Source organism: Echeneis naucrates, chromosome 20, assembly GCF_900963305.1.
Source record: "Echeneis naucrates chromosome 20, fEcheNa1.1, whole genome shotgun sequence".
Taxonomy (NCBI): domain Eukaryota; kingdom Metazoa; phylum Chordata; class Actinopteri; order Carangiformes; family Echeneidae; genus Echeneis; species Echeneis naucrates.
In genome coordinates this window covers 15250563-15262702 of record NC_042530.1, presented here as the reverse complement: position 1 = coordinate 15262702, position 12140 = coordinate 15250563, and the positions used below count along the sequence as shown (strand labels likewise).

At 43.0% G+C, this 12140-nt stretch overlaps 1 protein-coding gene across 2 annotated transcripts; it reads left to right on the top strand.

Annotated features, from left to right (window-relative positions):
* Positions 1-2296: 2296 nt before the first annotated feature.
* bambia (BMP and activin membrane-bound inhibitor (Xenopus laevis) homolog a) lies at positions 2297-6801 on the top strand. Of its 2 annotated transcripts, none has more exons than XM_029529143.1 (3): positions 2297-3059; positions 4734-5033; positions 5869-6801. In XM_029529143.1, the coding sequence occupies exons 1-3, from the start codon at positions 2984-2986 to the stop codon at positions 6282-6284; spliced, it is 792 nt and encodes a 263-aa protein (XP_029385003.1). In that variant the 5' UTR covers positions 2297-2983; the 3' UTR covers positions 6285-6801. The 2 variants fall into 2 exon arrangements, with proteins under 2 accessions (XP_029385003.1, XP_029385002.1); XM_029529142.1 differs by having other exon boundaries at positions 2470-3059; positions 4734-5021.
* The last annotated feature ends 5339 nt before the right edge of the window (positions 6802-12140 follow it).

The window sequence follows — 12140 nt, the reverse complement described above, 5'->3', positions numbered from 1 at the left end:
CCCAGGTCACACCTACAAGTGTCTCCCAATGTGTGAAAGAAGACACCCAATTGGGAGGAATTACTCCCTGAAAGGCCTCTTCCACAAATTCCCCACAGAGCTGAAAGCTTGTTGACGCTCATCCTCTCAGCATGGAAAAACACACTGCTTTATGTTCTTCCCTGGGAAGTTTCAGGCCTCCTGCTCTGTTGGATTGGAGCAGGTACACCTTGTTAGGCTCTATCTTAATGTCCCATTCTCACACTGAGGATCAATTAACTCCACCAATTTAATATTCATATTTATACTCTCATCTTGTGAGATATATGGTGTGATGTCACAGTGGCTCTCTGGGTAAATGGCCCTGATTATGTTGCCTGTCACATTATGATGAATTACATTTTTGGCCTAAAATTAGTTCAAGACTAGTGGAAAAGCATATCAAATCTATGATGTTGATGATCTATCATGTTGAATTATATGATCCAAACCTGAACCACAAGGACTAAAAGTCTAATCCTGTTCCACAGATTCCTTTTAAAATGTCTCTCCAAGAGATACTCAGTTATGGTGAGTTTTGACCAGTAGATGGTGATGTGTAGCTGCGTACACGTCTACAGTGTACAGTGTGACTGCACATCATGGCCCAGGTGAGTGTCTGCGCTTCAAAACAGACGGTATTACAGAGAGTGGCCCGGCTGGAGGGATCCGGACCTGCAGCCTGCCCCTGCAGATAAATAAGGGCAGGTCATTGGAGGCTGGCGCCTTGTGGAACTGCAGATAATGACGCTCATTACAGCGTCAGAATCATCTCTGTTCCTGAAGCTGCGTCCTCCTCCTCCTCCTGTCTGCTGGACACTGCTGACGGTTCAGGCCCAGAGAGCCACACACACACACACACACACACACACACACACACACACACACAGTCTGCCTCAGGATACAAGCCATTATTGCCATAGCATGAGTCGTCTCTATCTTCATTACTTATTTTCAAAAGTGATAAAAAGATCCAAAGACAATAAATGGATAATAAAAACATCAGATATATTTCTCATTTTGCAGAAAACAGTTGGAGCTGATACAGATCTCGTTTTGCATAGCCATCTGTTAAAGGGTAATTGTGGCTGTGCGCGTTGTGTGTGTGTGTGTGTGTGTGTGTGTGTGTGTGTGTGTGTAGCCTAGCTGGCGCCATGGATCGCGGCTGTCAACTCCTCCCTGAGGCAGCAGTCTGATGTCCTGGAGCAGAGCGGCTCAGCGCGGCGTCTACCCGGCTGCAGGCACCGTGACACCGCAGGTAGGCCGGCCTCCTTTTAAATATATAATTTTACTATGAACCAAATAAAGACAGCTATATTTCATCATTCAGTCCTTCCAGTTATTTGCATCCACTATATTTAGTTCTTTCGTTTTGTTTTTTTACTATATTTATATATTATTTCCAAGTATTTCAGTGAGTGCCCCATAAAGAGTTGATGTTCTGTAACATTTTCCGTTTCTTTTCTAGAGCTTCTGTATGTAAATTGAGTTATTATTACAGAAAAATGATATTAGATTTTTTTTTTATTCTGGGCTCATACTATTTAAAACATATCCGTGTGTAGGCCTACACATGTTCGATTAGCTCCACACTAAATAACACATACGACATCAATAGTAGCCCAGTAGTTTATTTGTCCAGAGTCTGCAACAATACTGACAGCTGAACTGACAGACAGTCTGTGGGACAGTCGGTTAACCTGGTGGAGTGACCGCCCCCCGGACCAATGGGATCCATAATGACATATGGAATATGGTATTATGGAAATAAGGGCGATGAATGAAGGGGTTGGTTTGACCTGAGAACATCAAGTCACCATCACTGACAGAATGAGAGCGGAAACATAAGGCGAGTTGACTTGGAAAATAAACGCATCATGTGCGTCCTTTTCTGGGAAATGGGTGAAACTGAATCTGTCACAGAGCGACGACGGGTCAGAAGTGCAGCTCCGGATTAACAATATATGATGATCTTAAAACTGCTTTAATCCTTGGCTATTTATTAGGTATTCAATGAGAATTCTGTCATATTATCACCAATAAATAATATTGCCCCATGTTCTTCAAACAAAGCAGATACTCTCATACATGGAGATCTCTGTCTGAGCGATTAAAATAATAGCACCTTGAAACTAACAAAATGTGTTAAAGCACTAATAAAAACGAAAAGTAAAAGTAAAAACTTTTTTTCATCTTATTTTAATAAAACATCCGTTGTTTCAGTTATAGCCTGTTTAGCTTTAGTTGATTTGTATTGTTCTGACCATAAGGCTTGTGCATGTATTCACACTGTTAGTAAATTCAAACCTCTGCTGCGAAGAAAAAAAAATGCAACCGGCGATACGAATTAACCGGGCGTGTTTTATTTTGAAAAGAATGACCGGATACGACGTCCCATACGCATCACCGTCAACTTCTGCCCCGCTGCTCCGACAAATCAGGAGTGAGGGGGCGGGGCTGTGGCAGACCGCAGCTATTTGTTCTGCTGAAGTTGGCGTGCTCTGAGCCACAGAGCGCTCTCTGGTCCGGCCGATCTGCCCGTCTGTCCCCGATGTCTCCCCGTCCAGGAATACAAAGTGATGCTTCACCGTGACCGGCAGCACACACAGACAGAGGAGGACCGGCGCTGACATTTTACTCTCTTTTAAAAGGAGTACATTTTTCTCTCTTTGTGCTTTCGGCAGAAGGAGACGCTGTGTGTCGCGGCTCCGGTAATGTCGGACCGTTTCTAAAAAAAAAAAAAAAAAAAAAAGCTTCCAAACTCTTCTGTCTCCATGCGGGAGAGGAAACATCTCTCTGAGAATCTGTGTGGATTGTGGGGCTGTCGTGTGTCGGCACAGGAATGACTTCTTTTTGGCCTTAGCTCCATGTAAAGCTCTTTGGTCGACCAGCTTGTTGTGTCGCCCAGCGGACTCTGCTGCTTCCACTGGATATACGAGGACTGTGTGCAGGGAACTCGCTGTAAATGGAGCGACAGTCCAGTTTCATTTCCATTTGGCTACAACTGGAGCTCTGTGCCATGGCTGTTCTTCTCACTAAAGGTAGATATATTTACATGGAGACAACACACAGGACTTGTTTGTACAGCGTCCTCAAATCAGTCCAAACACTATCTGATAGTGATAAAACAGGAATGAGTTATGCTGTGGTGTGTCAGCTTAGTGCGACCGTGGCGCAGAGTCCCAACAACAACAAAACTCCTTTAGCTCCACAAGAGTTGTTTATTCAAGCGACTGACCAACTGAAGAGGGTTGACAGAACTGTTTCCACTTAAACAGGAATTCGTTTCATTTGTGTTCTTAAATAACAATAGTTTTATTAGTATTTATCTGTAAGCCATCTCTTTTGGTGGCAGATAAAATCGAAGAATAACTGAATAATACAATTATCCCAGCCCCACTTATTGTTTTTCTGTCCTATAGCTGTGCATTTGGCTTCCAGTTTATGTTAATGGTCTAACACATCAATAGCCAAGCAATGTCTTATCATGGCTGCCATGGTTCACTTCACTAAACTCATTTTTAGCTCAGTTTTGAAGCTGCCACTCATACTGGCACACACACATACACACACCTTCCACCCAGCAGCCCACAAAGGGGCCTCTCCTTTCTAATGAAATATTCTCCAAATGACCTGGCTGGGCCCTGCTGCTCCAATCATTCACAGGGAAAACACTGATCTGATGAACATAGCCCTGCACAGAGAGCTGCCACAGCTTGTTTTCTGAGGCTGTCACAGTTCGACTGTTAGTGCTGCTGTTAAAACGGGACAGAAATATGAGAGAAGGGGCTTAATTTTCCTGTGTGCAGAGCTACTTCAATTAATTACTCTTTCTAATAAACTTAAAAAAAATGTCATTTTCATTCCAAAATAGTCATAAAAATGCTGAATACTATGCAATACACACAACCTCTAAAATTACTTTCCCGTGAGTCTTCTTTGGACACCAGAAGACTGTAAAAGCTTACAAGTAGAAGTAGATATATTGTTGTGAGGTTAAGAAACGGGCCACAGGTGAAGTAATGAGTGGGCCCAGCTAAAAAAAGGCAGCCCAAATGATATGGTTACTGGGAGCTTTTTAGATGGGACCTCAGTGGACCCCCTGCCCCCAGGCAGTCCTGACCACAAGTAAAGGTTTGCGTGCAAACAGGGGTGAAAGGAGACTCCTGCGCTGCACTCTGGCCCCCCTTCCTATCTGCAATTTTCCATTTGGGTTGAAAGAAACTGACTTTGGCAAACAAACCACTAATTATAAGCTACACGCTTCCTGTTTTATAATACAGACGAAAAGATCCATTTGCATGAGAAACTCTTGAATGACGGCACAGTGGCTGAACGAGTGTGAAATCAGAATATTCCCATGAGATTTTTAAAGTTACCTGGCAGTTTATTGCAGGGTGCAGAGGCCATATTCAGAGCAAAAACCTGTACAACAAAGAAGTGTAGATGTGAAGCAAGTGTGAAAAACACCATCAGTAGCTTGGGTGATCTGCTCTCATAGTCTGTGGAGCCAAGTTATATTAACCTTTCAATGAACCATTTACAAGGAACTTCACTCTAGTTTGGAAATCCAGACAATTTTTATAAACTTATAAACTCAAGTTCATGCCATGTAACACCAAATTATTAGCCAAAATGGGATTTGTCAGGAATAAAGTTTTTGAATCTATGAAAACACCCCTAACTATGACATTTTTTTGCCCCTCTGTCTCCAGGAGAAATAAGATGTTATTGTGATGCCCCTCACTGCGTGGCCACTGGATACATGTGCAAGTCAGAATTGAATGCGTGCTTCACCAAGGTCCTGGACCCGCTCAACGCAAACTCACCACTCACCCATGGGTGTTTAGACCCCATTGCCAATGCAGTAGATATCTGCAGCAGCAGCTCAAGGGCTGCAGATGCTCTCAACGGGGCCTTGGCCACGATGCTGGAGTGCTGCCACGAAGACATGTGTAACTACAGAGGCCTGCACGACCTGGCACATACCAGGGACTCAACAGGTAAAGGAGACGGTTATCCATGGGGCTGAATTACTGGGTGTGGGGATGTTTGCCTTTCACTGCAGCTGAAAATATTCATTCATTTGAACTGGTTTTAAAATGATTCAGCCTTCCGGGGGATTTTACAATTTCTTGTTAGCAATTTCTTGCTGTTTTCCTCTTTCCAGAGGCAATATATTGAGCTGTAGGGTTCTTCAAACACTTTGCCGTTGATGAATATACAGGCCACCCTTGCCCCCCCCCACCACACACACACACACACACACACACACACACACACACACACACACACACACACCCTTCCCAGCTTTACAGAACTTCAATTTGACTTTTAATGGTATTCAACTCTGTGCTTGAGAAGGCAGGGAGCAGCCAGTTTACCTTAAGCACTTGGACAGAGATCAGATATATTCTTGTTTTTTATTGTGTACACCATGTAATTTTCCAACTGAGTAGGTATGTGCCTTGTAGACTGCATATTCCATGATTAGTCTGCAGGCAGGGCAGTATACAATCTCAGAGGGTTGTGAAAGGGTGCATAGAGTGAAGAAGGGGAGAGGGAGCTCTCTTGGGTTTTTTTTTTTATGTGACCCTGACCAGAGCGGTCTACAGTTTATTGGCTCAAATTAATTTTTGGATCTCAAGTCATGGCAAATTGACTCACATCCCTGTCCTCTGTCTGATTTTCTCTATTTCTGTGGTTACTAGCCTGACTAGAGAGCAGTAGTAGCTCCCTCTGATTGTCTCATTAAGCAACAAGCAGCAGTGAAAAATGAGCACTGACATCACTCCCATAAATCAGTATGCGAATGTGCGTTTCAACAGTCCATTATCTCTGTTTGTGCAGATAGCCGGTTCCAGCCGGACAGCAACAATAGGAACTTGGTGACCCGGGTCCAGGAGCTAACCTCAGCCAAGGAGGTGTGGTTTCGGGCAGCAGTGATCGCCGTGCCCATTGCTGGTGGTCTCATCTTGGTCCTGCTAATCATGCTGGCCCTACGGATGCTGCGTAGTGAGAATAAGCGATTGCAGGATCAGCGACAGCAGATGTTGTCACGGCTACATTACAGCTTCCATGGCCACCACACCAAGAAGGGCCACGTGGCCAAACTGGACCTGGAGTGCATGGTGCCAGTAACAGGCCACGAGAATTGTTGTCTGACCTGTGACAAGATGAGGCAAGCTGACCTGGGCAACGACAAGATCCTGTCTCTGGTACACTGGGGGATGTACAGCGGCCATGGCAAGCTGGAATTTGTATGACTTCCTGCTCGGAACTTTCACCCTCCCTACAACCAGCCAGGACTGCCTCTTATAGATTGGCTGTTGTTTGATTAACCTTAAAAGACATTCCAATGTTTTCTACCATTGGACTTTTGGGATTATGCTTTTCTTTTTTTTTTTTTTTTTTTAACCAGTGGCGAAAAAATACGAGACTGATCTCATGCCGTGTGGTTTTTGCTAGAGGAGCACTTTACTTGAAAATGAAAGGCAAAGCAGCAAGAAGCTGTATTTAAGCTTGAGGGCAGGATTGAGGTGGAGTGAGAGCTCCGTCACTGCTCCTGAGGATCCTGGACTTTCACACTGAGCGCTGAAGGATTCCAAATCTGTCTTATTTGCACATTTGTAAAAAAATATCAAAAGAAGTTGTCGTTGCTTAAAACAAGAATTTTACACTGACACCAGGGTACAACAAAGGACTTTTTTGAGGAGAAAAAATTCAGTGTTTGACTGTAGGTGTGCACACTCCTCTGTGTACGTTTCATGATTCAAGCGTATTGTAAAGATTTTTTATATATATATATATATATATATATATATATATATATATATATATATATATATATATATATATATATATATATATATATATATATATATATATATATATATATAATTTTTTTTTTTTGTCTGATAAAACTGACTGTTGTGTGTGTGTGTCTTGTTCTGGGTGAATGTTCAACATCTCTCTGTGATCAGACTATAAGCTTGATTGTGAGTGTGAAAGAAAAACTTCCATTAAAAGTGACTTTTTATTTATTTCATGATTCACTCTTGTGTTTTGTTTTTGCATAAAGCAGCAAACATTCCACAGACTCAACACTTCACGTTTGTGATCACAGCTTTATGGCGTGGAGGAGGTAAAAATCCGGTGCATGTAAGACAGATGCCTGAATCTGCAGCGTGATATTTTAATGCTGGGCTGCAGTGTGGCCTTGGCTTCTCTCTCTGTGTACTGGACTGCCACTAAGGCCCTGTTTTACAATAGAGCCACTACATCTGTCTCAGTTCTTGAATCCTCTCCAGAGGTCAGGTTTTAGCAAAATACACGCCCACCTCCACACACATACACACACACACACACACACTTGCTGGATTTATCCTGGAAGTAGTAAGGCTATTTATTTTACACTCACTTTAATGCCAATAAACTCCTCCCCTGCTTTGCCACGAAAGGCAGTGTTTTGTGTTCTGCAGTGCATCTGCAATAAGTTCAGTGCAATCCTGTTTAGTGCTTTGGGAGGTAATTTATCTGTTGATGTTGCATTGGGGAAAAAGAGTATTTATTGTCAACAACCCCCCCCCCCCACACACACGCACAAAAAAAAAAGCAAAAAAAAATATGATTTGTATCAAAGTCAGATATCTTATGTTTATGTTTTTGAAAGCAGTAAACTCAGTGTTGCCAAGCAGAGAAGTTTGTTGATGACCACAAATACAACTATTTTTGTCAGTAACTATTAAATGATTCTTTCATCTAAATATAAAGTGATGTGCATCAGTCCACATTTCCTTTTTTTTTTTTTTTTTATTTTCTGATACTTCTAACAATCACGTCAGAGCAATGGAATATGATAGAATTCCCTTTTGTGGTGTTGAACATTTAAAGGTCGCACATTTCCATGTCTTCTGAATTATAAATCAGGCTCTTTGTTATTAATTATTATTTTGCAGTGAAAGAATCAAAAGTGCTCATCCCTTTTCTATTTGATCAGTCAGCAATCCTCCCTTCTGATTGGCTCACTGTCCTGATGTCACTAGAGCTTGAGAGATGTTTTTAGTTTTTAAACCAGACATTCTTATGGATATTGAGCTGCCAAAGTGTAATATATGGAGCCTTTAAAAGCTGGATCATGTAACTGGTAATGGCAATCACAGGGACAATTTCTTTGGTCAAAAGAAGTCACATCTTAAGTTTGTGTAGATTCTTTCTTGTGTGATTTGACTTCAGTCACATTCATGTCATAAATTAGAGACTTTAATGTTATAAAAAAGTGCTGCATCTCCGCTGGGAACAAACTGTTGGAGCCAACATGGCGGCCACTTGCTGGCTGAGTTCCTTCCAAATGACTTCCAAAGTAAAACAGTGTGTCCGCTCCTGACGGTTTGTTTGGAGCCGGATGGTTTAGCTCTCTGTCCTTATAGTCCTTCAGATCTCTCCAGACTCAAGCTGAATATTTACATTTACAGACAATCGCACGACACGGCCGTCGTGACGGGACGGCGGCGGTCGGCGCGTCATACAGCCAGGCGGAGGATTGAAAAGTTAACCGCCGGACGGGCACCATGGTAACCGGAGTGATCCGCCCTGTAAGTAGTTTAAATGGTGGTCCACTCCGCAGAAGAGTGTGCATCTTTGAGCGGAAATGTTTCTTTCCATAAGGAGGACAGCAAAACCCTGTTAGCAGCAGCCAGCATTAAAGGGACATGACTATGAACCCTGGACCATTAGCTTTAGAACATTAGCACTGGACGATTAGCCCTAGTATATTAGCCTGGACCATTAGCCTTTGACCAATAGCTCTAGTACATGAACCCTAGACCAATAGCCCTAGTACATTAGCTTGGACTATGAGCCCTGGACCATTAGCACAGGACTATAAATCCTTGACCATTAGCCCTGGGCTATAATTAGCTGTGGACTATCAGCGCTGTACCATCAGACCAGCACTATTAGCCCAGGACTATAAATTCTTGACCATTAGCCCTGGACTATAATTAGCTGTGGACTGTCAGCGCTGTACCATTAGCCTAGGACTATTATCCCTGGACCATTAGAACTGGGCTGTAATCCCTGGTCCATTAGTCCAGGACTATTATCCCTGGACCATTAGAATTGGACGATAATTCCTGGTCCATTAGTCCAGGAATATTGGCCCAGGACTATTATCCCTGGACCATTGGAACTGGACTATTATCCCTGGTCCATTAGTCCAGGACTATTAGAACTGGTCTATTATCCCTGGTCCATTAGTCCAGGACTATTAGAACTGGTCTATTATCCCTGGTCCATTAGTCCAGGACTATTAGAACTGGTCTATTATCCCTGGTCCATTAGTCCAGGACTATTAGAACTGGTCTATTATCCCTGGAGTAGTCGCCCTGGAAGAAAAAGATGTCCTCTGCCTTTCTGCCTCATGTGCTGCTGTTTTCTATAGTCCCATTGCACCTACCTGGCTCGCCTGTGGGTGTCAGGTGGCACAGAGAAGGTGAGGACATGAATGTCTGTTTTCAGCCTTACAAAGCTGGAGGAAGCCAGTGCATATGAATAGGATGTACACTTATGCTTTGTGCATTCATTACATGAACACACATCACCTAGACCACCACACACACACATCCAGTGTTCAGCCATAGCCAAACCTCCTCCCCTCTCACTGGAATCCAGCAGTCATAGCTCAGCTTCCACAAAAGCTGGAGTTGCCAGTGGCGGTGGCAGCGGCATGGTCATTAGCATCTTCCATTTTGTGCAGCACCAGGCGGTCAAGTTGTTCGTATTCACATGCAGATTTAATGAGTTGGTAAGTGGGCCTCTGTCAAAAGAGCTCCAATTTGTTTTGAAGTGACTTCAAGGTGTACTCCACCACTGCTACCACTTTGCCAAGGGAGTTTTATTGATGCTGATCTCCAAGAGGAATCAAAGTCTTTCTTTAAAATCGACCTTTGCAGTTCCTCCTGCTCTGCCTCCAGGCTGCAAGTCTGGATGTTCTCCTTCCTGGGGGGTGACATGCCTAAGGCAGGGTTTACAACATGTAGCGATCTGAAAATGAGGTGCTGTCACCGTGCCGCCCCGCTGCTATCCTCACAGTAACACACTAACAGTCGTTGTACCCACTGTGACAGCAGCAGCAAGTGAAACAATATATGTGTAAACACACATGGAACCTTTTAACACCTGAGCACAGTAATGGATGCACACCTCCCAGGGCAGCAACAGGCCTTGTATGTTTTTCTTGGTTTTCTTTCCCCACTGTCTGACTGAATGAACACACACACACACACACACACACTCAGACTTCGCCCTGCTTCATTTTGCAAAAGTTTAGCTGTTTCATATCACTGTAAAGACATGAGTTTGTCTCAATGCCTCATCAGATTGTCATCTAAAGGCACAAAGAGATGGATAGCTGTCTGATGGTCGGAGGTGGAGTCTTATTGTTCTTCCTCCCTCTCCAACCACCCTTATTCATGCAAGGAATAGTACATTTTAGGAGGAGGGTGCCCACCTATGGATTCAAAGACCTTTATCTTGACTGAAGTAGTTGTTACAGAACACTGAGATCCAAGATGTCCTTTCGGAGTGATACACACGTAAGTGTATCAGATGGGAGTGATTTACAAGGATTATAATTGCTTCATGTTAGCATTGTGAGTATTGTTTCATTGTGTGGTAAACATTCATGTTTTGGCAGTCATGACCATGTGTGGTTGTATACTGTTAGCAATTGGCTAAAATAATCCAGGGTAATAAGGAGGCCTTTTTCACAAAGCTGCGGTCCGGCTGTCACAGTTTCACATCTGAATTCATTCAGACCAACACTAACACCTGACATCTCTGTAAAAACAAACAAAACGTTCACTTTCTACAGTGTCTCCATGCTGCAGCTGGCGTGTGGCTTAGATCAGGGAGAAATGTGTGTTTGAAATAATCAGAGGGGGGCAAAGAGCACAGTAAAAGTGAGATGCTCCCCGTGAAATACTATGATACAAGTGAAACCTGTTCAGTTAATGTTCAGTGAAAGTATTTCAGAAATGTCCCGATGGCTAAGCGATTTAGAAAATCAATGAGTAAAAAAGGTAGTAAAGTAGGTGGGATGTCTGTGATGGCCAATCTGCAACCTGACACTAACCAAACTCTTACTTCCTGTGTCATTACACATTTGTTTTGGATGTAAACTGTGATTTCACAAACTGTCAATCTGGCTCAGTGGGGCTCTGGTCTAAGTGGGAATGAACACTGTGAGAAAGATGCTGAGACCTTTACCTGAATAGCTTCTAGTTTTAGAAAAAAAGCAAACAGTGTGAAGACACAGGGGTCTGTTTGACTAGTTTATAGACTAAACAACCAATCCACTCATCAACAAATACAAATGAGCTGATTAATTGAGAGTGAAAATAGTCTGCGGCTCCAATTTTCTGTCAAGGCCCTGGTGTGAAGTATGGTCTAAATCACATCACTGATACTTGAGGCAGTTTACCATTCCCCAACCACAAACAAACAGACATTCCAGCAAATAAACACAACTTGTCATCCCAAAGACTGAAAAATGAGGATTTATAATTGATGGCCAGAGAAACAAATCATCCTCTGCGGTGACAGACATCCGCTGGAATAAGACCTGATCTAAATATTTAGCCCACTCATTTCCTTCCAGCAGATAAAACTACAGCTTCAGTGCATGTCCTCATTTACCTCACCCTCACCATTCTAAACATTTACCCCAGTGTGTTGTTAACATTTAGATATAAATCTGCCACAAAAGAAAAATAATAATGTTGGGAATGTTTACAGGAGCGCATGTGCTTCTTGAAGCTAAATGTCAGTGTGGAAATAGCAAAAAAAAAAAAAAAAAAAAACCCTTTTGTTATGTTCCTAATCTACGGGTTTCAAAATGACTCACATGGACACAATCCACTCATGGACAAGGTTTCAGTCCTTGGTGATGAGCTGTCAGCTGTCTGTCAGGTGCAGATCCATGTTCTCAGAAGCTTCATGGCAGTGACATACATCATCCTCTTTGTGCAGCCAAGGACAATCAGTCCCCTGTCTGTTAGCTGAAGGCCCCTGAGAGCAGATGGTAGAACAATGTGGCCCCCCGTCTACTGCCCACAAGGCTG

What these genes read in the sequence shown, in the direction of transcription:
- bambia (XM_029529143.1), top strand. Translation starts at nt 2,984, where the DNA reads ATGGAGCGACAGTCCAGTTTCATTTCCATTTGGCTACAACTGGAGCTC. An exon ending in GGCTGTTCTTCTCACTAAAG is followed by an intron (nt 3,060 to 4,733) that starts GTAGATATATTT and finishes CTCTGTCTCCAG; the next exon opens with GAGAAATAAGATGTTATTGT. An exon ending in CTCAACAGGTAAAGGAGACG is followed by an intron (nt 5,034 to 5,868) that starts GTTATCCATGGG and finishes CTGTTTGTGCAG; the next exon opens with ATAGCCGGTTCCAGCCGGAC.